Below are 24,681 nucleotides of genomic sequence, written 5' to 3'. Positions count from 1 at the left end.
CTTTCAACCTGTGGTCCATGGACCCCTGGGGTGGGGGAGCTGCAGGCTATGTCTAAAGGGGTCCATGAAAAATTACTATAATCAATCAAAAGTATGTGAATACCCACACTTCCCATTCAAAGGGTTCTGCACCTTCATTTGAAATGTTTAGGGGTCTGCAAACAGAAAATAAAAAGGTTGAAAACCACTGCTCCAAGACAAAGCAACTGCTTGAAAAGGCACAGAGCCCTTTTTAAAATGCAGCTCTGCTTCAACAGGCAAGTTCTGTAGCAGGCTCTATCTCGTCTCAGGATCGCCATTTCACATCTGCTTCACTTACATAAAGAACTGTCCTGCCAGTGCCCGGAAGGAGACCTGTTGGGACATCCACTTCATCAGCAGCAAAGATTCTGCAACCAGAAGAACTGCTTCTTCACTGGCAGAACTGGTAACTAAGCATGAACAGAAATAGTATGCAGCTACCAGAACTATCTGGACTTTGCAGAGCTAACAAGAGCATGATGGAGAGAAGAAAGAAACTTACTGTCATGTCAATAGATAGACCAGATGAGCCTGTCAACACACAGTGAAGAAGATCTGTTAAGTGGGAAGGTGCCATTTTTGGAGTCAATGATCCTGACCATAAATGCACCAACGCCAACAGCTCCAGTTTCTGAAAGATAACTGGATTCATGGCTTTTACTCCGGGGTCTCAGCAATGTTCCACCTCCACCACAAACAGTCATCTTAAGGACACTGTCGTTCTGTTGGTGCAAGTCACAAACTAAACTCTGATTATTGCCTGAAGTTTTCCAAGCAAGGTCCCCATCAGCCAGTTTCAGCCTTTCCAAGGAATGCTGCATAGTCTCATCAACAGCTACTTGGAATCAGAGGGGCTGGGAATCCTTTACACTCACTGAAGTCAAATGGGGTTGTGGGTATTAGACACCTTTGCAAGTTAAGTCAGTACCGTTTGCCACAGAAATAGTATTTCCACCATCCAGTTGCATATAAAGGAGCTAAGGCTAATCTACTCTCACGGCATCTCATGAAGTGACCTTGGGTTCAGAAAAAAGCTTAACAGCCAAGTTTTTGGGTGGGGAGATGTCAGCTGAATAAACCAGACAATTTCCTTCAGAGCTCAAGCCAGGCAGAAGTCATCATGATCACTAATGAATAGGCTGCCACTGAGACATAGTGAAATATATATTTTTTTATTGCTGCACACATGCTTACACATTACAATTTTTAAATATATTGCTGCTCTGATGCACTTTACAGTCTCCTTAATTCAACCCATGGCTAATGGTAAATAAAAAGGACAGGGACAACACACAATAGGGAACACAAAAAAAGGACACACAAATAGAAGAAAAAAAATAACTAATTTACCTCGTAATAAAATTATTTGCAACCATCAAGAATAGAGTGAGTCTGACCAGGTAAAAAATTGGTTGTATGCTAAGCAGTTGCTTATCTGTGTTTCTTCATAACCCTGTTTTGCAATGGCAAGGAACTGAAAGATGCTCTGAGTGACTGGACAATCCAGTTGGGTTCAGAGGTTTTGCCCCAAAAATTGCAAGCAAAACTACAATATTTTCTGAATCTTCTTGGCATGCTGACAGTTTGTGAGGAACTGCATTCCCAGGACAACTAGAAAGCCCCACTGACCTTTTATCCTGCAATAATTATATCCTTGTTGGCTCCACATTTAAAGATACAGGAATGGAAACACATACTGGTGGTCACATAGAAAATATTTCAGAGTAGTTCAGCTATTTTAATCCGGTCCCACACCATTGTCCTCATTTTAAAAAGTAAAGACCCCTACAGAGGAAAGTGGGAGCACGTTTCTCAACAGTTCCATTTCTGGATTTCATTCACCACCGAACTCCCAAACCCACCATGCTCTGAGGTCAAAGGCCAAGGCCATGCTTGTGCTGCTCCATCTAAGTCAGTGGCCCGTGACCATCGGTGAGCAAGAAAGGATGGTAGCATTGCAAGAAGGGGAATTTATGCAGCAGAAGCCAAAAGGAGTCAATAAACTAAAATCAACCTGTATATATTTCATGTCACTTGTAGCAATCGAGGGAAGGAAAATACATAACTGAACTAGCCTGGTGAAGGGATTCATCATTTTGGCCTAATACGTTTCTTAGGCAAATCTTTGAAGAACCCAGCACCTCACAAAGGGTGGGACACCACCATTCCTTCACTCGACAAAAATAAAGGTTTTAGTATCACTCGTTCCAACTCAGGTCTCAGCCGAGACACCCTTCACCAGCTCTGGTCATTTAGCCTCGTGGAACCTCCTCCTTCTGTTCTCACCACTGTTCTCACTTTTGTAGACGGTGACTACAAAAGTCAAAGTGCTCCAAGCAACGAACCAAGCAGAACACAAATGTATGTCACTCTTCCAAACCCAACATGCTGCAGGCTTCACCCTTGCTGAGAGCAAACCAGAAAACTCCCTGTGTTTTGACATGGGTGTTGCAAGCAGAAATGGAAGCAGGAACTGCTTGAACAGCATTTCAAACCTGGCAGGCAGCACCTGCTCTTTCACCAACACCGAGCTGCTCTGGAGCAGTCTACTGGTCAAATTCTGTGGCAACTTTATAATCACAGCTACACCTGGATGACCCCATGCACTTTCACCAACTACTTGAGCCGTTTCAGAAGTCAGGCCTGCAGATTCAAAAGTGTAAGGCATAAGTCACAAGACAGCACAACCCATCCTATGCAAGGGAACTTAAACCCCTTCCTGAGCTTATGTTGGAAGAACGCTCCTAGCCAGAGGAGCAGACGGGAGCCCAGATTCAATTATCTAAGCAAGCAATATCACCTCCAAATATTAAAAACACAATGACTCGTGTAATTATTATAGAACAGCCACATCCATCGGTGATGGCAGCACTGTTAGTACAAGGCTTCCCGAGCAGTTCATGCAGCCCAGTTTATTTCCTCCTATGCTTAAGATACTGCAAAAAAGCATCCTTTCTTTCTTCTCAACAATCCCAAAGAGCCTTGGTGACAAAGGGCTCTGCAAAATCCTTGGCAATTCTAAGTTTCCATCACTAGAACAGCTCCAAGAACAAGTCCCAGTGATTTGGTGTATTTTATACAAGAACGTTGCCTGCTGCCTGGTGAGGAGAGAGAACAGCCTCATCCCACACTGGAAGGCAAGGGGAGACCAGACTCCTGAAAGATACCATCTCCCGGGGGAAGAAGCCTCCATAAACACATTCAAAACAAACAGAGAGCTTCCTGAAGAACAATAAGCTTCAAGGTTTTTATAACCTAAGCAAAGTCAAAAGGTGAGACAGCAAAAGAGATGGATTGAGGCATTCTGAAAGTCTCCCTTTTCCTTTTCTAAATTACCAGCCCACCCCCCTGCCTGACAAGTCTCACCTTCACCCCGACACAACAGGCCAACAGAAGTGCCAGCTCTGAGAGGAAAGGCATTTATTCCCCAAGAGAGAGGCACAAAAGGCAGAACCTCTATTTCAGTGCAAATGAAAAGCTGCTGGCTCCTTAGGAAGCTGTCTCTTTCTGCTGCGGGTCTATTTTGCACTTCTCTCAATTCCTTTTCAGAAGCTAAAACTTTTGGCTTCCAAAGCTGCACATTGTACACAATACCAGGAAAAGAAATATCAGGAGTCCATTTGCCTTGACCAAGAAAAGTGTCAATGTGCCAGAACATGGACTGAAAACCTGAATTCCCATGCACAACCCTGAGCATGCAAATCTAAGTGCCAGTTTGGAGGCAAGGACAAAAAAACCCAAAACAAGCAGCACTGTACACTAACTTAGTTGTTTGTGCACAAAAATAGGAGCAATGTGTGCAGACAGTTTGTGCCTCCTGTGAGAACATTCCTGTGGCCCTGGTAGGAAATGCCATTTTTTCTGCTATCACCCCAGGACAGTGAAAGGGAAAGACAAGCTGGTTATTTCTAAGAATTTCCTTCACACCAAGTTTAATCCAGTTCGGTTCCCTTGCAGGTGGTAATGGGGAAAAAATGCTCTGGTTTGAACCCCCTACAGTACAACTCTGTTACCCTTAGGGTTTGCAGCCACATATCAGTGCTGGATGGTACAAGCAGTAACTGTGGAGCTGGGGCACTTTGGGATCCTATCCTGGAAAATAAACATGCAAATGTCCAGACATGAATAAGTTAAAAGGAAGCCATGCCTGGCAGGGGGTGGGAAGGAGGAGAGAAATAAAGACAAACATTTGACTAAGACACAAATGTTCTTGCACTCAGAGTCCACCAGCATGGGGCCGTGCGAGCTGCTCACTGCACGTGACAGGCCAGATTTCAGACTTCAGCACTCGAGCCCTATACTGGCCAGGAGGTCCTCCAGTGCCTCCAGTTTCTGGTTGGCCTCCTCGATGGCACTGTAAGTCTGCACGTTGCTGGTGATGTGGAAGCGGATGTCATCAACGAGAGGGATGGAATCCGTCTCCTGCCGTTCCTCCACCGCCTCGGCATTCTCCTTCACTGCAGCCACAAACTCCTCCAACTCCACTAGCTGGAAGGATGGAAAACAAGATGGCCATTAGGAAGAACTAGGAGGAAGATGGGGATATACCCTTATGCTCTCATCAAGACAGCCAGCTGTTTTTGCAAAGGACTTTACTGAAGGGAAACAAGTCCTGTTCCCTCGTGTCAAAGGGTAAGGGCAGGAACATCAACAAGGGCCAGCCTGGAGAAAGCTTGTTCTGCGGCCAAAGCCACTCTGCACTAAAGCTTCAGTCTCCAGGACTGCCAAGCCCAAGATTTGCAGCCACCACTGAAACGACTCCAACTTTTCTAAAAAGAGCCTAACAGGATTTTTCAGGACAGCTGCACCCCGAATGCTGCCTTCTGTAACATCCCCTGAAGAACAGTCCTGCACCAGAGTGATCGGGCACCATTTACACTATTTCTGAGCATTTCCCTCACCACCAAGAAAGAACACCAGCCAAAAAATTATGCTAAGAAAGACAAGAGCAAGAGAAGAGCTTCTGTCTATGGCAGAGACACAAGAACTGTCTGCTCTGAAACAGCACCTTATGCCTGGCCCACGCTGCACTGTTTTACCAAAAGTTTCTCATTGCTGCCAGCGCCAATTCAGCTCCCCAGTAGAAAGTGCCACAGTAGTAAAGTGCTGGCTTTATAAACCCTGGGTCACTTTGACCAGCTCTGAGCGCTGCTAGACGACTCTGCGCTTACAATGCTGATGCCCTCTTGCTGCCTTCCCCTAGACTTAACAATGGTGCTAGGAACAAATGATGGGAAAATGCTCTAAAATTCTTTTCACAGACAACCTCCCACAGCAGGGATCCAGTTTAATCACCGATTCTAGCACTCCTTCCTACTGGGGTCAAACAACTCCTTCTCCTTAAAGCCAATCCTAAAACTTCACCAAGGCGTTTTTCTCTCCTTTGTACCAAAATGGTACTTCTGAGCAAGGAGGAACCATTTGGAAGTTATTTTCCTTGTTGCTTCCACAGGCTAAAAAGAATTTCATGCCTTTCTCACAGCCTCTCAGCTGCAGGTAAAAATTGTTACAGCTCATGTGGGAGTGTTAATTAAAAACACTTATAAAACCAGTGACCTGCCTAGGCACAAATACCTAGGTAGAATCCAGTCTGTCCTTGCCGTATGGAGACTCTCTGCAGATGTCACAGACTCCTGGATCTTTGCAAACAGAAGAAACGGGCAACCGACACGAACACACAACACAGAACAATAGAGCCTTGGAAATGAAATTCCAGTATAATAAGATCTGGTAGCAACTGATGAGGATCAGCAAACTTCTCCCAACGGGAGAAGTAGCATATCTATAGTAGCATAACTAAGGGTGTGTGATCAGGGACCAGCCCTAACTGCCAAATTAAGGAGGGAGAGGCACAAAACAGTAACTGCTCCACTGCTGCCCAGGGCATGGAGCTGCTCAGTTACTGCCGCTATAGTCCTTTGCTGGCTCTCGGGGTGCATATTAATTCACTGCTGCATCCAGAATTAGGAAAGAGCCAAATGGAGCACAAGTCAATGCTGCTCTGAGCACACAGCTCCCCGCTGCGCTTCAGGACACATCTGTTCTGCAGTCACAGTGACTCCAGTGTACAGCAGACATACCTGGAGTAGGTTCAGGGTTCCTAGCTTGGGTACTGGTAGCAGCCATAGCTTTCTACAGACAATCAGTTTCTTCTGGGAGCGTTGCTGCTCTCCAAGAAGAAAACATGAGCATACAGACGTTCAGGCAAGTAAACAATGGCTGATCCAAGAGAAAAATAACCCAGGAACAACCAGGGTTAAATCACTCCCAAGAGACTTTCTCCTGGGAGAGCAAATGTCTGTACATGCTGCAAGTTGCAGCAGCATAGGTCTCAGTGAGAGCTCCCCATCCCAGTACTTACTGTGCTTCTCAAGCAGGTTCTGAGACTTGCACTGAGCGCCAAAAGCAGGCAACTAAGGCAGGTAGTTTTAAGTTAGCCGAGGTACACTGACAATGCATATCAGCAGCATTACCTGCAATGCCCTGTGCTATTCCTCATGTCCTCCCTTCTAGGGCTTGTATCAAGCCGTACGTGATGGATAATTGGCTAAGAAGGACCATGGTGATACTGCCAAATTCAATTAACTCATGACCCAAGGGCTTCAGAAGTAGCCCTTTAAATGTGAAGCTTTAAATGTGTTTGCACACTGAATGACCACACCCAAAACATATTAGGGAGAGATTTCAGGTACCTTCTCAATGATCTTTGCCATGTACTCCGTGCACTGGTCCTCCAGCCGGGTCAGCTGGAACAGCTTTGCAATCCTCCAGATGTTCACAACGTTATCCTCGTCAAGGGTCTGAGCCAAGGTTCTCCCACACAGACGTTTGAGCCCCGGCAACAGGTACATGTCTGCTACACACAGCACCTCATAGGCATTCTCTGGAGACAGCTGGCAATGCGAGGGAGAAAGTCATTGAAAACAGAGCTGTGCCTAGACCATGCACATCTGGCAGTTACACTTCCCTCTTCTATCCAGGTTTAAGTGTAGTTTCCTGAAAGGGGAGTGGACAAACACCAAGGCAAGCTTTACAGCCCTGGGAAGAACTCTCCATGCTGCCATGCTCAAGAGAAGACCTCACCTCCTGGACTCCGGCTTTTATTCCTCTCTCCATGGCCTGACAGGAGTTGGCAGAGCTGCAAAGGGAACGTGGTGAAAAGGCTTGTCACTCTGCACCCAGCTAAGAGTCACACTGAAAGGAGTCCAATGCAGCCACCATCAAATCAAGGAAGGTCTCCTTGAATCAAGGTGGGTGAAAGAAGGAGGCTTTGACTGAAGGAGCAAAAAACCAACATACAGAGGCAAAAATAGTACCGTACTGACAGACAGCCGCCCCCTGTCACCAGAACAATGTCTCAGTGTTAGTACTGCTGGGCACTTACTGCAAGACATTTTGAGGGTTTCCTGCTTAACAGGCTCTCCATTAAGTCAGCTAGCACGGCACAGCGCTCAGCCTGCTAAGGAGGAACGGGGTGAGCTAGAAAGAGGGGCTGCCATAGCCTCTACCTGGGGAGCCCCACGGGTTCACAGAACACATCCTCCTCCAAGCTAGTCCCTGAAAAAGGAGACTAACAAGTATGGAGCTGTGCTGCAGTTCATCTGGGGATAGGGAGTTCTCAGCCGGCAATGGCAAACCATGTGTGAAGAACAGCAATCGAATGCATTAGCTTCCCACGAGCCAAGTTCACTCTGCAGTTCCAAATGGGTGCAAATTTGTTCTCGCCCTTTTTAGAGCCCTGTACGCACCGCAAAGAGCAAACTAGCATACAAAGAAAGCAGCTTCCATTTTGCCCCTCTAAATCCTCTTTTTTTTCTGTACAGGACCTGAAGAGAGAGAGAGAGAGACTTCTTTTCTTTTCAATGCAGAGTGATAAACTACAAACATGAACGCTGTGGAACAAAGACTGTCTCCGGTTCTGCACCACACAATAAGTGAGTACTACCTCAGATCAGCTACTTTCAGAGCCAAAACCAGCTAAAAATAATCCCTTTGGACATCAAGAAGGAGGGGGGAGCAGGGAAATGTGAAGGGCAGGCACTGGGGGTTGTGGTACCCCACTAGGGTCACCCTAATCCTGCCTGCCCTCCGGGTTCTCTATGTAAATCCCTCCCAATCCCCACTTCTCACCTGCCCTGCCATGATGTTCCTTTTTATTAACTGGGAGGCTGCCCAAGTCCTGGAGTGCTCCGACTGTCCTCTATTGATCCGAGCAACCCCTCAGGGTGTCTGGATCCTTGGCTTGCTAACTCCCCACTACTCTGTTCTCTGCGGGCGTCTCTCTCCACCACCAGTACGTCTACTGGTGCCCAGCTGGCACTGTGAGCCGCAGGCCACCACCTATGCCCCAAATGGACCTTATTTAACCCTTAAAGCTTGATTGTGGTCTCCTGATGCCCCCATACCCATGCCTCGCAGATCTTACTTGGTCACCGCCTGCCTTTCTGTATAGGCTTTGGCTTTCTTAGCCTTAGCCCACAGATTACTCTACCTGTTGACTGGTAGCCTAGGCCCACCGGCTCTGGCCTGGACTTTCCAGTCTCAGCCTCTTGTCAGCCACTTGCTTCCCTCTGGGCTCAGGTCCTGGCCCTCTTGGCCTCAGCCTGCCTGTGCCTTCCACCCCTGCCCCTGGCAGGGCTTGACCTAATGTGCCCCTCAGGCACCTCTATGGCCTCCCTTCCACCCCTACAGCCACATCTAGTCCTCCGGTACAAACTAGAACAAAACTTCAAGCAACCACTTTAAACTCAAAGTCCCCCCTCTGAGTCATCATCATACCAACGCCAGGCCACTTTTCGACTCTGACTCTCCCCACCCTGGCACTACCTGCCATGGCCTGCAGCTCCCGCTCCACACCAGCCTGAACTGGCATGAGCAACTCTGCAGAGATCAGGGCTACACTGCTCCTCTGCCTCAGGGACTCAGGCTTATATCCCCTAGGCTCCTCTTCTTCTGCTCAGGTCTTCTCTTGACTAGCTGCAGGTATGCTCCCTCATCTTCACAGGCAGCTTACTGCACCTAAGCTGCAGTTGCTTCCTTGCCACCTTCCCTCCTGCAATGAACTCTGGCTCAGCTTCCTGGGGCTCTTCCTGTTGCAGTCTCTCTCTCTCAAAGTAACACAAGCCCCAGGCTCCATTACAGGAACACAAGGCCAAATTCAGTCCAATACAAGTGGACACTGAACCACATGGAGTTTAGCAAACTGTGCCAATTTGTACCCCCAATGCATATAATGCATGGCTGGGGTGTGCGGACACATTCCAGTAACAGGTGTTGTTGGGAACAAGAGGCAACACACCCCAACAGGAGCTCAACAGCCACCATCCCCTAGTGTCCACAAATGTGGATGGGAATCTGTGACCACTTCAATGAGAGCAACCTCAGCACAGAAGATCAAGTTAAATCCCCGACATTTGACCTTCATGCACAGGAGTTTTTTGGCTACACACACAGCCTGAAGTTTCCTATATCTTTTGTTTTCATTCTGCAAGTCATCCAAGGAAAGTGAATCAGGAGACAGGCAAGAAAGACATCAGTGCTTAGTTTTACTCAGGCTTTTTTCTCTTGCTAAGCAAATCTTATTTCAACTAGTCATCTGCATCATTAACCTGGCACTGGGATTCTTTCACTGGGCAAATTTGCTACTGCTAATGTGAAGGAGATTGCAAAGACGACAGCCAGTCACTTGGGTTTGTAAAAGGATTTGTGGATAACAACAAGCACAGGCTTCAGAAAAGACCCAGTCACATTATGAGACTCTGGGAGCTAATGAATGGAGAGTTTCATCTTGTTGGCTGGTACTAGAGAACCATGCACTTGCAACTCTGCATGTGTGCAAGCTACCCCGAGCGGCTGCTAGGCAAGCAGGGCTAGGAGCAGTGCTGCCCACACCCACATGACCATTGCAGAGTGAGACAGCACTAGGAAGACTGACTATGCCATTACAGCTGCAGTATATGCATGGCTGTCCACACCAGTACTAGCCACAGACTCGGTCCAAATCAGTCTTGCAGACCTAATCAAGCATCCAGAGCCACCCACTCTGCCCAGAAACATATGCCCGAGTTGCAACATAGTCTGTTGATCCTAGATTGGTCTCATCAGTCATCTTCAGACCCACAGATAAAACAATCATACCCAACTATGAAGGGGTGCTGAACAAGAAGCAGCCACAGACGCATCTACTCAGAGCAAGTGTAATTGGAAGGGCAACACAAATTCTTGTGCAACAGAGCTGTGCTGAAGGCTTGCAATCATTTGAATGCTAAATGTGGTAACAAAGCTCTGCAGTTCAACAAGGTCCTTGGGGGTTATTCATCAATTGCTGCTATGCACACAGGTCCCCAGATCTATGCTCACCTTGCTTGACCTGTACTTTAAAGCCATCTTTATACCTCTCCTGAGTTTATGACTTCTCCACATGAGTCTCATCTGCCACCTACCCTTCTCTTCAGGGGATTTTACTACAAACCCTGCTTGAGTTTCACTCCTACAGCAACTGCAAAGACTTTCCAGGGTAACATTTTGGGAATCTAGTGGATCACAAGAATTTAAATAACTGGTTCTGAAAACAGCCATGCTCAAATAATCATTTGTTAAAGAACAAGAAAAAAATAGCAACATCCCTTTTAAAGTCTCTGGTGTCTCCAGTCAAATACCCCAGGGCACTTAAATTTTCACCCAGAACCTCCTGCACCAAACACACACTTTTCCTTTTCACAACTTCTCATATAACCAGGGCAGGATAGGAAGAAGAAAGAAATTTTAAATCCTAAAAAAAGAAGAAAAAAAAAAGAAGGCAAGGTGAAGCAGGGAGGGGGCTCTGTTTACGTGGGTACCAGGTATGGGAAGGGGGGAAAAAAAATAACCCTGTATAAAACATAGAACTTAAATATTTAAAAGTTTTCTTGAGGATTTTTCCTGGCAAGTTTCCCAAAGAGATGGATTATTCACGGGAACACACATATTGCAGCACAGAAAGCTGGTGGAAGATACAAGACATGATTTTAAATCAGAGTAAACTCTTTGAGCGAACTGAACTACTGTAGAAAGGGACTTCAAGAAGTCACTTAGCTCAGCGCCTTGCTTGAAGACAGAATGAGGTCAGCGAGCCAGAGGGGCAGCTCATGCCGAAAGCCCCTCTGGATGGAACAGCTGCTCTGCTCCTTTACAGAAGCATTTTGACTTGGGCAACAGCAGGTGGAAAACCAGACTCTAGTCAGTGCAGTGGAACTGGGTCTGGTTGTAGGGCTGTGGCAAGGACTCAACGTGCTGCAGGCTGCTCAGTACCTTTTCCACCAGTCACTTCAGTGCACAGTTGACAGGAGGTTGTGGGCAGATGTGTTAAGAGGTACCATATGTATTTAAATCTAAGATGACCCTCCCCCATAATTAGATTCTATATATATAAAATGTGTATACATTTGTTATAATTTTCCAGGTATAGAATCTAATTATTGGTCAGTTGCCTTGAATTCACCCCCTGCCCAAACAGGGAAAGCAGGGGGGGGGGAGGGGAATATTGGGTGGCCAGGAGAAGGGGTCAGGTGTCCTCCTCACCCTTTACCCCCCCTCCCAATTCCCCCTGCAGCTTTCCTGCACCCGCCCACCCCCAGAGCCTTTGCCCCTTCCCCAACTACACCCAGTGTCTGTCTCCCCAAAACCACAGCTTACTGTCAAATGTTACTTGGGCTCTGTTCACTCCCTGGAGCACAGCATATGGAAGTGCAACCCTTGCCAGCCATGCAGCAGCATTGGCACTGCCAACTGGCTGGGCAGGGAATGGATTTTCCATGTGCTCCATGCCCAGGAGGGAATCCAAACTGAGCTGTGTTTGACAGTAGGGTGGGGAAGGGAGCAAAGGGGAGCAGAAGCTGCAGAGGGCAAGCAAAGTGGGTGTGGGAAGGGGAGCAAGAGGCTGCAACGGGTCTGACACTGGCCCCGACCCAAGCTCAGTGCCAGAGCCAAAGCTGCAGCAGTCGCCACCTGCTTCCCCACCATACGCAAATCTAAGACAAGGCTGATGGGGGTGGGGTCGTTTTATATTCAAGTATTTACAGTAGTTCGTAGTGACCTCCTGCCTGATAAATCACTTTCCTTCCTGCCTCAGAGCCTTCCTAGGACCACCCACTGCCAAGCTAATCAGTAGGAACATGGTTGCAGCTGTGACCCTTCTCCTTACTTGGTGCATTCCCTGCCAAGAGCACAGTCCGCAGGGCTCCCTGTCGCAGGGGGACAACAGGTGTGCCATCATCTTCAACCATTTCAGCACTGCCCAAGCGCACCCTGACTTCTCATGTGTAACTAGACACAGGGAAAACACTTGCAATAAAAGCACGCAGCTGCTCAGAGCTTTGCTGCACTTTTAAATGAGACCACAAGCTCTGGGTCTTGTGTTGAGTGTAAAAAGCCTGGCACACTCGGGCCTCGTGCTCTGGCAAGAGCTTCTTTCTAGGCACCACAGCAATAAACAATAATGACATTAATGAATTGTTATGAATTCTGAAACTGGCTGCAAATGTCAAGAGGGAACAAGCCAGGTCCCCAAACCTTAGCACTTCTGTACACGTGCTTACGCTGCCATCTAATGGTAAAATACTGAGCATGCCCCTCTTTTCAGAGCAAAGTCACACAATAGCATCTGCTGAGGAATCAGAGCCCTGCAAGTCCAGCCTTGTACAGCTAGCCAAAGCAGGGAGAACCTCACCTACAGGTGTAGCTTGGGATGAAAGATACCCATGACATTTAGCTGCACAGTGGTTGCTCAGGAAGCCAAACTGCTGTCTAGTCCACAATATAGGCAAGGCAGGGTACTAGCAAGCAAGTGAGGAAAGTGGTATATAACCCACCAGCACCAGGGTGCTAACGGCTGAACCTCGTGCAAGCACATTTAGGAATGCTCTGAAAGGCCAGACTCACCTCGGTGTCATCGCTGTAAATGTAGTAGAGAACTCGTATGAAGATGTCTTCCGAGATGTCATGAAGCGTCACCACGGGGATGCTGGGCTGCGTCTGCAGCTCCTCGCTCTCACAGAAGTGATCCTCAAGAAGGGCTTTGAAGTAATCGCTGCGGCCACAGAAAAATGCCTGCTCGGGAGAGGAAACACGGGCTGATGCCAGCCTCCCCTTCCGCCGGACAAAGCCGAACAGCACTGGCCAGGTGCCAGCCAGGAGACCCTTTCAGAACTCGGTAGCAATTTCTGAAGTACAGCACCAGTATCGCACCAACGTGTCAGGTTTTACAGCAAGTCTCCAAGAACCTTCTTTTCCTCCCCCACAATCTTATTCTTTCATGTTTGCCCCCAGAAGCAAAAAAGAAAGAAATCTTGATCTGTCTAAAATAATAATAGATAGTACTTAAGAGGAGGAGTCAGGCTTCCAGACTCTCTTCCTAATATCACCTTAACTTGTGTGGGGTCTCTTAAGAAGAAAAAAAAACCTCTCTCACTCTCAGCACTACAGCCCCCTGGCCAACACGAGGAACTGGCTTTTCACTGACAGCAGATGAGAAAAAAAAAACTTTCCCAGCAATTAATACTTTGCTGCAACTCATAAATCCATGTCCTGTTTGCCTCCCTCACAAGGTAAAGAAGTTTTCATTAGGAAAGGAACTTCAAGTTTAGCTTACAGCTGCAGCAGGACACTGACTGGCTTCAATAGAAAGCCAATGGTTTCTTTACTGGAAATACCACCTTGGACTGAAGGGGGGAGAAAGATGGGTATAGACAGAGGAAATTATAATGTAAGCACATGCCTTATGGCACAGAAAGTTGTATTCTGCCACTCGGAAGCACACATCAGGGCAGCAGTTGAAGTTGTCGGTGCTGTCAAATGGTAGCTCCCCAAAACCCACCTGGAAAAACAAAAGAAACGAATGTAAATGAAAATATGCATTTAACAGCCAGGGCTTAAGCAAGTGATTGATGTGGAAAGCCCTGAGTGCCCTGGCTCTACTACCCATGTGACAACAGAGATCACCCACAAAATTCTTCCTAGCTCTTCACCTTGTATCTGCCAGTCTCAGCTCAGAGGCTTCTGAACAGAGACTTACCTCCCCCCGTTTCTTCACTCGAGAGACCCAGGGAAGGACCCTCTCTCTGACTTTTAAAGAGGCAGCAGGTTTCTGGGTAGATTGCTGCCATTTCATGAAATGGGCATCATATACGGTAGTCAAGTGGCAGCATGTTGTTGAATTACTGCATATGCCAAAAGTGCATTTTATAGATCAAATGAATAAGTAAGTTTGCAGGTCTAAAGCAACTTGAAGATTGCAGCCATGTTCAAAGCAGTACAGTGGTTTCCATGTGCATTTTATTCCCCTCAAATCTGCAGTCTAAAAAAAGAAAAGTTAAACTACTTCTAGGGCTGAAATACTGAAAACGACATTCCCAGTCCCACGTGCCAAGCCAGGCACGTTTAGTTTGGTGGCTTGTTTTTTTTCCTTTCTTCTTCATTTTTTTTTTTCCAAATGATGACACTTCCCAATACAAGTTGCTTCTAAATTACTCTCTCTGCCTACAAGAGAATTGAAATGCATAGCTACCTTCACAAGCATGAAACACAAGCCCATTATCCCCTGGGGGACACGTGGAGAGAGCTCTTTCTATTCACTTCTATCCAGGTATAAGTCCTTGAGCTGTGCATCTCTCTCAGATGCTCACACCCACAGCTGGCCCAGGGGTGTCCTCCCACACTCTGGGATGGCAAGCGAGGAAACTTCCACCTGCCTCCCATCCCTGCTACCAACCACCAGTTCAGGTGACTGAAGGAGAAATGGTTTGGTTTGTCCCTCCCCATCCCCCATAACCGGACTAGGAAAGGACCCGGACGGCAGCGAGGCAGCATGTCACAGAGCATCGTGTGTGCACAGCTGGTGCTCTCCCACAATGTGGCCCGGCGCTGAGCTGGCATGGGCTCACAGTGTGCTTGAACATGGCAGCCTGGGCTCGCTCCGAGCACACAGCACCACTTGGCACAAGCTGGTTTCTAATTATAGCACAGAGCTAAGCTCGGTGGCATTCACAATGCGGCTGTGGCTGACACTCCACTGCCGCTTTCCCAGAACCCGCAGCAGCCCCGCTCGGGCTCACTCATATGCCTTTAATTGCAGCAGGTCTCTCTGCAATGAAAGCAACCTCTACATTCATTCTCCTGCCTCAGTTCCACACATGCTTTGGGCTCAGGGTCCTTTCAAACACTTTGCAGCTTGTCATCTGCACCACGAAGTCCTGTCAGCCCAGTCTGGCTTTTCTGACTTTGGCTGGTGCCACCATAAAGTCTCCCCCCTGCCCTTCAAGCCCTGCTACAAAAGCATCCTTGTCTCTTCCCTTCTGCTGAAATCTTTGTGTGTGAGGCTTCCCCTTCTGGTCCATCTCCGAGTCCTTTTTAAACCTCTCTCATCACCTCTGCCCTGTTGTCCTGCTCAGGGGATGTCTGCTCTCAATCCAACGGCATTTCCCCCTCAAGGAGCTTCTTTAGCAGACCTGCTGACCACCATCAGGCAACATTAAGCATTTTTCCTGGTCCCAAGCTTGGAGAATAGAGTCCTAGATGCCTGGCCAGCAAGTCAGAAAGAGGCATTCTTGAGAGAGCAGTTTTCTTAGCAACAATTTGCAAAGCAAGCACCAAAAATTCAAGAACTGAACACAGTTGCTTAAATCACCATACATGGAAAGAACAAATCTCTTCCCCAAAGGAGATTGCTGCTGAAGTTCAGACAAGAACAACACTCTGAGCAACAGGCAGGGAGAAGCAATTTGCTCTATGGGGATAAACACCTCACGCAAATTCAGTTGCAAATAGTTTACAACATAAAATCCAGGGTCTCATTATGACCTAGTAATTTATGATGAGATTGCCAACTGGTAATCAAACATCAGATTTTAAAACGAACTGCAAATTGGGTCATTGGGGTACTATAGCACAAGGTACAAACCGGTGCACCTGCAAAAGAACAAAGCAAGCCAACAAAAGCAAAACCTCCTAACAACAATCACCCTGCATTAGTCAAGGGAAAAGACTAGAGCTTTCCACCTCTAGTTTCTATGAATTCAAAAAGTTAGTGTTGCACCCAAGAGGTAAAAGACATTGTTGAGGGTTCATCCGTTGGGCAGAGACATTGCATTTTAAGGAGAACTCTGACATTGCAGAATTTGGTTTTGCTCTACATTCACATAGAAACCAAAGCTTTTAAAATGCTCCATGAAATGGACTCCGAGCCTCAGATTGGAGAATTGTCACGGAGCCGTGGGCCTTGGGAGCTCTTGGATTCAGACTAAGACCCTCCACAGGACGGCTCAATGACAAAGGAGGTTGGCCAACTGGGAAACCAGACTGGAAACCTGTGTGGGCTCTACTGGAACTCTGTTGAAATAAGCTTCTGCTGCAAACTATTTTGATTCTGATGAACTGACAAATCCTTTAGAAATGTTTTGTTGGGATTTTCCCAACGTGTTTTAGCTAATAACAAAAATCCTGGTTCCAAAAGCAAATAGCAACAAGAAAAAGAAAATGTCAAGTACAAACAAGAATAACTACTAAAAAATAGACACCCAGGTTTTAACTGCATGGAAAAGGCAGTTAGAAGCAGCCCCTTACATAATGGAATAGCCCCTTCATTGTACTGATCAATGAATATATGTGGATGGCTAAAACAGCTTGCCAAAAAACCAAAAATCAACATAACCACCCAAAATAGCTTCCACATCTCTGTATTCTGCAGTTTAATACCATGGGGTAAACCTAAGCAATACCACACAGCACTGCAGAAGATGTCTCTTGGCAAGTCTAGTAAAATGTCCTAGTTTTGCTGTCTTATATAAACAGAGTCAAACCTGTGAGAGTTCAAAGAGGGAGTTTTTTCCTTAAAGGTAGAAAATATGTATTTAATGTCTTCAGCATCAGAGTATTACAGAAAAAAGACATGCACCTGAATTTCACATCATACAAAGCTGTATGCTGCCTGGCAATTCAATGTTTTGCTTTTGCAATCAGTTCTGAAGCACTGGCTACAAATACTGGCTTCTCTCACAAATCGGTATTTGTTACTTGGCATGTTCTGTAGAGCATTATTGAGAATCTGGAGGTTTGTGACTGACTGTTCGTGACTTTGACGTTTTAGGTCGAGGGCTTTACGTTATACTGTTTCCCCGATACCAAAGCGAGATGAGATTCCTGCCTTGGATCTGAAATGCCTACTTCACAGAAGGATCTCAGCCAGCAAAGATTTAGACAAAATCTAAGGGGTAACACCAAGAGGTACCACTCAGATTAACTTGAACTAAAGTCCTGTTTTTTGGGGTTCTTTATAATTAGTTTGGGAGAAGGGAGGATTTTTTCAACTTAGCAAGTTGAAACAAGGCAGTTCAAGGGAACATGGTGATGGGAACTAGCACAGCATCCTTCCAAAAATTCATGAAAATCCACAAGTCAGGACAGTAATATGAACAGAACATGTTTAGACTGGATTATGATCCACTTTCTTTCTGGGCTATATGATAAAAGCTGAAAAAAATTGGAGAAACTCAACACTGCCAATTCCCATTATTTAATTTTGAATCCTGTAATAAGCAGTTTTTATTTTCCCTTAAAGACCCAATACCAACTTTCCATGGGAAAATCTTAGGTTGCTTTTTTTTTTTCTTCAGTTGAATATCTATCACTCAGAGGCTTCATAATGAAACCCTAGTGTTAAAGACTCAGAGACCAAAAAGCAACTACAATACAAAGATACCTGTTTTCTCCAAAAGCTCTACAATTTTAAGTCCAAATCTCAAAGTTTGAATGCTTGAGGTTGGGAATACTTCACTAGGCAAGACCCCCTACTACATCTCTACATGAAAAATGATGAAAACCACATTAAAAGTATAATAAAAAAAAAGAGCTTTCTGACTTAGTAGAGGGAACCTCAGTGGTGAAGATGAATGGATTGCTAGAAGGCAGCACAAAATATATTGAAACAACTATTATTCTTATTATTATTATTAACAGGATATTAGGAAAATCTGTCTCGCTAGGAGGGTAGTAAAACACTGGAGCAGGTTACCTAGAGAGGTGGTGGAATCTCCACTCCTGGAGCTTTTTAAGACCCGGCTAGACAAAGCCTTGGCTAGGATGATCTAGTTGGGGCTGATCCTGCTTTGGGCAGGGGGCTGGACTAGATGTGACCTCCTGAGGTCCCTTCCAACCCCAATCATCTATATTTCTATGACCATAAGAAATGTTTCTATGTTTAAGAAATCTCAGCCACCAAGTTATACAAGTCAAGACAATGAGACGTCCTTTCCTCATTTCAGGTACATTACCTTTTGCTCTGCAGCTAGCAGTTGTTAGCAAACCTTACTGCTTACTTCTGCTACACTGTTCTATTTCACAACCCACAGGCATAGAAGCTGCTTAAAATAAAGTGCATTTTATTAACTTTACTTCTTAATGAGGAAAAAAAAAACACCCTGGGACAACCATTAAAGTATAAAGACACTAAACAAGAAAGACAAAGAAGAACTGAGGCCCACCAGTATCTGGCAGGCTCACCCATTGGAAGATGCTTACAGGGAAGGCACAAACCATGACAACACCCTTGAGAAGCAACACAACAACCAACTCCCTGCTAAAACATTGACAGGCATCTCTCAAATGCACGATTAGCTTAACCCTGTTGATAGGTAACCCCAGTGAGGCATCCAGTCCATTTCTACAAGCCCAAAGGACTGCTGCCACCCAAACAACTCATTTTCCTGTCTTGAAACCCAATAACACGTCAAACACGGGTCCAAACATCCTATCCCTACTGTGTATCAAAGAGGAAACCTTTGACCTTGATGAAATCTAGGAAAGGACGGACACAAATAAACCTAGCGGAAGAGTGGGTGCAGGCAGCCAGGGTGTGCTCTGTACATCATCTTTCTGTGCGGAACAAGGCTTTGATGTCTGGAAACACAGCACATGCCTTTCACGTCAGCAAAAAAGTGACCACAGGACCCACAGGGAGCATGAGACTAAACACTTGTGGACAGACAGCACAGGCAGAAGGGCCCATTGAAGAGTAGGAAGAAATATAAATGCTTCCTACCCGCAGTTCAGCTGGCAGGGCGCAGTCTGCAAGTAGAGCCAGGTCCTCCTGGAGCCGGCAGTTACCAGGGGGCTCAATTGTCAGCACTTTCACACAGGTCCCTGGCTTGGAAGAGACTAGAAGAGGCAAAACAAAATAAAGAAAAAAAGGAAAATAAAAAAAAAAAATAGAGAGGCCTACAAATTCCCAAATGATACCCTCCGGATAAAAACTGGTCTCTGGGGAACGTTAGTCTTATTTGGCTTTTAGTTTCCACTACAATAGAAAAGTAACTCTCTCTCTCTCTCTCTCTCTCTCATACACACATGCATACATTTCCTAGTTATGCTCCAGGCAGGAACTACCATTTGGAGAGAGCAAGGATACAGATTCCACTGTTTTCCTCCTTAAATCTTCGCCCGTCCCTCACCAGGAAGAAACCAGTTCCAGATTACAGTGTGGAAAAGGAGCTGCCCACATGCCCACTTGGACCTCTTTGCAGGGACTGCAGGCTACTGACCTACAGTTGAGAACTGCTCTGTAGAGGCTGCCTCCTGACTTATCCAGGGCCCTGTGACCTAAACCTCTTGGCTATTGGAAGGGTGCTGGTTGTAGCCGTGTTGGTCTAAGGACACGGGCAAACAAGGTTCTTTGGCTAAATCCAGTATCTTTTATTAGACCAACTAAAATAGTTGGAAAAATTCTTCTCTGCAAGCTTTCAGGTACAAACACCCTTCTTCAGGCAGAGGAAACTTCTGCAGTTGTTTTGTGCTAGGAAGAGGGCAAAACAACTGCATGCGCTTCCTCTGCCTGAAGGAGGGTGTTTGTACCCAAAAGCTTGTAAAGAAGAATTTTTCCAATTATTTTAGTTGGTCTAATAAAAGATACTGGATTTACGCAAAGAACCTTGTCTGCCTTGGCTGCTGGAGGCAGCCACAACTAATACTGGGAAACGTATCCCTGCTGCAGCTTCTGTCCATGCACACAACACAAGAAAGCAGGAAGAACTGGGGCTGTATAATTTAGAGAAGACAAGACAAAAAATACAATTGTAAAAAGGATGGCCATCAATTGTTCTGTGTTCACTACATACAGGACAACAAATAATGGGCTTACATGGCCACAAGGGAGGTTTAGATTAGATATCAGGAAAAACTTTCTACCTCTGAGGGTGGTTAAATCTACAACAGATACCTCTGAGAGGCTACAGAATCTGTCATTGCAAGTTTAAGTGCCAAACAGATGAACATTTATTTGGCTGTGATGGTCTGGAGAGAGATAACCCTGCCTTGAATAGGGGGTTGGACTAGATGACCTCTCTTGAGGCTGCTGCCAGGCTTATTTTTCCTCTGCTTCTCCAGCTGCTTCGCCACTTTAGGGGGAATTGTGTTGCAGTGATTGTTCCATCAGCAAGGACGACGTACTCAAGTACTGCAATATCCCCAGGGCAGAGGAAGAAATGTTTAAAATTGAGATCCATGCGTGCATTACTGCGTAACCTCATTGTTGCCAGCCTAGTCCTTCCCCTCTGTGCCCAATTATACCCCTCATTTGCAGTGTTGGGTCCACCGTGGACTGGGCACTCTCTGAGGCACAAATTTTGAGTGGTTTTGGGTGCTCCGGGAGTATCTGAAGAGCGTGTGGTACAGTTGGGGAACGGACACTGCTGGGAACAAAGGGAAAAAACACACCAACTCTCAGAAATTAAAGAGTTAGCCGCTGCAACACTTCATTAGGGTGTCGTTTTTCCTGACAAGAATGATTCACTGCTTTAAAACCCCCTTCTCTTCAGGTGAATCACGTCACCTTGAGACTTCATTTTTCCTGACATTTTGCTCATTGTTACATGAGCTCCATCAGATGACTCCATCGGGTGGTGGGCGAAACAAGACCGAGATGTGCCACAGTACGAATCCTCCGCCCCCTCCCCTGCAGCGGCACATCAGCCAGCAGAGATGCCACCATGACACCTCTCCTGGTTGAACAGGTGCTGGGAAGGGTGGGATGCACAGAAGCCCTCGCTCACTGATAGAGGGCACTACGGGTCTGGCAACCTGTGTGCACATCTGCGTGCTGGAAGAGGACCAGCACTGCTCCTCCTGACTGTGCTAAGTGCTGATGCAGTTCCATTCCCCAGACACTAAACCCATGGGGAGAATGGGCAGGCATGGCAGTGACCCAAGGAGAAACACCACAGCTCTTAGGAAGGGTCCTGTCATCTTACCGGACAGCATAAATAGTCAAGAACAAGGGCTCTGTTTTCTCTCAGATGCATCTTCACTGCGCAGTAAATTCTTTAGGAAGCTGCATTTTAGCCATTTATGCATGAAATCGAAGGACACAGCCTCAGAAAGCCAAGGACCAGACTTAGTGACCCAGGAGATCCACTCCAGTGCCAACATGCTGCTCCTAAACATCTTCCCATCCACACAAAACCCATCTCCTAAGGTTAGTGGGATTTTTAGACACAGCTACCTGGCTCACCTGAAACTGTAGGCTTATTCATAGTTCGTAAGGGGCTGGAAGGGACCTTGCAAGATTATAGGGTCCAGCCCCCCTGCATTAGGCAGGAAAGACGACTGGGAGTCAGGTGACCCTAACAAAGTGACCATCCCATCTCCTCTTAAAGATTTCCAGGGTAGGTGATTGCACCACCTCTTATTATTTGGCTGTCCACTTGGGCAAAGGAGAGGTCTCCCACAATTCACTGCAAATGACCCCGAGCAGCCTTGTTTACTTCAATGAACCATGGGATATGCTCCCCCACATCCTAGCGACACACACAAGGGAGTACAGCACCACTGAGGACATAGTAACTCATGAGCAGCTTTGCAGTATGGCTGCTCACATCTGGCATAAGCTAGTCTGAGTGTCAATCATCTGGGTTACCTCTGCAAAGACATATTCTTAGTCAAGATTTCTACCCCTGTGGTACACAAGGAACCATGCTAATCATGGACTATGGTGCCTCTCAGCAAAAAATCCCACTGCAGTTTGCAAATATTAGCCCCAAGTGAAACAGAGGTCTTGTCTAGACGTAGATAAAGAGACACTAGGACCTGTGCACAAGTTTTAATCCTGGAGCATGCTTTGTGCTAATTTAAAACACCCATCGTACATGGAATCACTCAGAAGAATGACTTTAGGCACGTCAGTCTAGCAATCAACAGATGCCTGGGAGAAGTAAGAGGGATTAAAAGAACCTATATAGAAAACCTTGATCTAAAGATCTACTCAACCTGGCAAGCTCAGACACCATGGTGAAGGACACAATGTAAAAGCAGACAGGTGGGATCAGGTAACACTTTCATCAGACACAAAGGACGCATGCACCATGTTATGGCGAAGACCCACAAGGAAATATGGCAGACTGGAGGGCAGGAATTCTCCAAATGGGTTCTGCATAGGATCGCTGTGCTTTCAAAAGACAGCAAGAGGATCTCACGATGCCCACACCAGAGGTAGTGCTATTTAGACTGTATATATAAACCTATTCAGACACTGCATAGCACATTCAAGGGTGTGACATTTTGGTAATAGTCTCTTCTTTATTTATTTTTTTATACACATAAGCATGAATTTCTTGCTGAGAGGATACAAGAGATAAAGATGATACAAACACAGTCTAAGCTGTTGGTAGCAAGCAGGAGATCCATTGTCTGATGTTTGAGAAGTGCAAGAAATGAAAGGAATTCAGGAAACAACCAAAAAAAAAAACCAAAATAAGAGCTGGAGGAACTAATTTGGAAAAGAAGATTAAAGAAAACATATTTGAGCATTACTCGGGTAAAGGAAAACACACTCTTGCAACTGTCTGGTAAGCATAAGAACCAAAGAGGGACAGTAATAATTTAAGAGAGGCTAAAGAGTGTTATGAAATGAAAAAAAGACAGATGTATGTGGAGTATCTAAAAGGGTCTCAAGATGCTCACAGAAACTAGACAGGACAAAAGGACTACAGAATACTGTTCAGAATAATCTCACAGCAGCTGTATGGGATGGACAATTTAATCATGAGCCCCTTCCAGCTGGTACCACTCTGCAGCAGTGTCCAGCACTATCCAATTCATCATCTGCTTGAGGCTTCACTATTGTCTTTAATAATGTACCACCGGTTAAGCTGGGTTGAAAAAATCCTTTTCCAAGATTATACATCCTCTTCTACAGTGCTGGAACTAAATGCAACCACTGATCCCACCTCAGATAGTGCTGTGTGCACTAGTATGGGCACAAAAAAGCTCCTGAACATTATTCTATGAATACCTCCAATTCCAAGGATTAGGAGTTAATCTACACAGATCCTGAGTTCTCCCAAACTGCATAAGAGGTTTTCTGTAGTTACAAATTAGCATGCAGGAGGGAGGAAATATGCAGGTAATTATGCTTAGCCTACCTCAGCTGCAGTCCAACACATCAGATCAATTCCTGCTGCGTTTTTTCCAACTCCCTGCACAGTATCAAGATACTGAGTGCTTTGGAAATTCTGATTAGCTCTAGGTCATGAGATCAGAAAGAGGTGCCTGCCGTGCAGCTGTGCACTAAAACTACACTGGAGGGCACGTTACTGCTTGTATTCACCGTGTTACATTGTCATAATATGGCTAGTGAGACTTGACCCCCACCAGCACAACTGGGCCAGATGTTTGTTCTACAGAAAATAGTCTCACTCAGTAAAGACCCCCCAGCACACCAGAGGGAGCAGTAATGATTTGGCCAGTACTGGAAATGACACGACTCAGGAGATCTTTTCCAGATCTTAACTTTTATGACCCTTTAATATTTAATCTTTAATAGTTTCTGTAGCTCACATAAAAGGTCAGGTGGGAGAAGCAAATATTTAAGAGAACACTCAACAGCTCTAACAACTCTTTCGATCAGATCCTGGCATACGCCATCACCACCTCACGTCTCTTGACTCCTGATTTAAGCCCTACAGCCTGGGTAATGAACAGTTAGAGGTCCCATCTTGTTGATGAGAACAAATGAGTTAAAGTCACCTGTCCAAGGCCACCTCAGAAGTTGCTGTCAGGAGTGGGATTAGAACCCATGTCCAACCCTTAATCCAACACTAATCTTTGAGACAGCGTTGCTTCTCCCTGCCCCCCCCACTCTTTCTGGGCATCTCAGCTTGTGCCTGCAATAATTTCTTTTCTCTCCATCCTGGGCTGCCTGGGCAGAAGCTGCCAGCTATGCTCTGCAACAGTTTCAGAACATGCAGGGATGATAATTAGCAGACCACCCTTCGTTTTACTTGCTAACTAATAAGGTATCTTCACTTGTGCTTCTGGAGTGGAAAGGTCACTGCATCAATAAAGCAGCTCCCCAGGAAGCTGATCTCTAGCAGACAGTTGAAACACTTTAGTGGCAAAGATGCTACAAAACATAACATTGTTCTGGTTGCCCAACTGACTGTTTTAGTCCCTTTTTTCACTGATATTAACTACTCTGGTGATCCTCAACCAGGGGGGATGCAGCACCCTGGAGTGCCACAAGATCCTTTTAGGCATGCCATGTAATATTAACACTGTTAGGTGTGCAAACTCCTACATGGTTCACAAGATAAACCCAGAGACTTCAAATGGGAATCCACAGTGTCAAAAACATTCTGACCT

General features: G+C 46.0%; 1 protein-coding gene across 1 annotated transcript in view; it reads right to left on the bottom strand.

The window, feature by feature from the left end:
* Positions 1 to 1,177: 1,177 nt before the first annotated feature.
* Positions 1,178 to 24,681, bottom strand: part of ABTB1 (ankyrin repeat and BTB domain containing 1) — a 38,504-nt gene continuing 15,000 nt past the window's right edge. Inside the window, exons 8-12 of the mRNA XM_006264419.4 lie at positions 19,091 to 19,206; positions 13,775 to 13,873; positions 12,940 to 13,107; positions 6,714 to 6,914; positions 1,178 to 4,509 (exon numbers count right to left, since the gene is read on the bottom strand). Coding sequence (XP_006264481.1) covers positions 4,303 to 4,509; positions 6,714 to 6,914; positions 12,940 to 13,107; positions 13,775 to 13,873; positions 19,091 to 19,206 — 791 coding nt within the window. The 3' untranslated portion in view covers positions 1,178 to 4,302. The remainder of the gene's footprint in view (positions 4,510 to 6,713; positions 6,915 to 12,939; positions 13,108 to 13,774; positions 13,874 to 19,090; positions 19,207 to 24,681) is intronic.

The sequence above is a fragment of the Alligator mississippiensis genome, chromosome 12, assembly GCF_030867095.1.
Source record: "Alligator mississippiensis isolate rAllMis1 chromosome 12, rAllMis1, whole genome shotgun sequence".
NCBI classification, from domain to species: Eukaryota; Metazoa; Chordata; order Crocodylia; family Alligatoridae; genus Alligator; species Alligator mississippiensis.
Note: the sequence above shows the minus strand (reverse complement) of the source record. Positions and strands in the feature narration are given on the sequence as shown.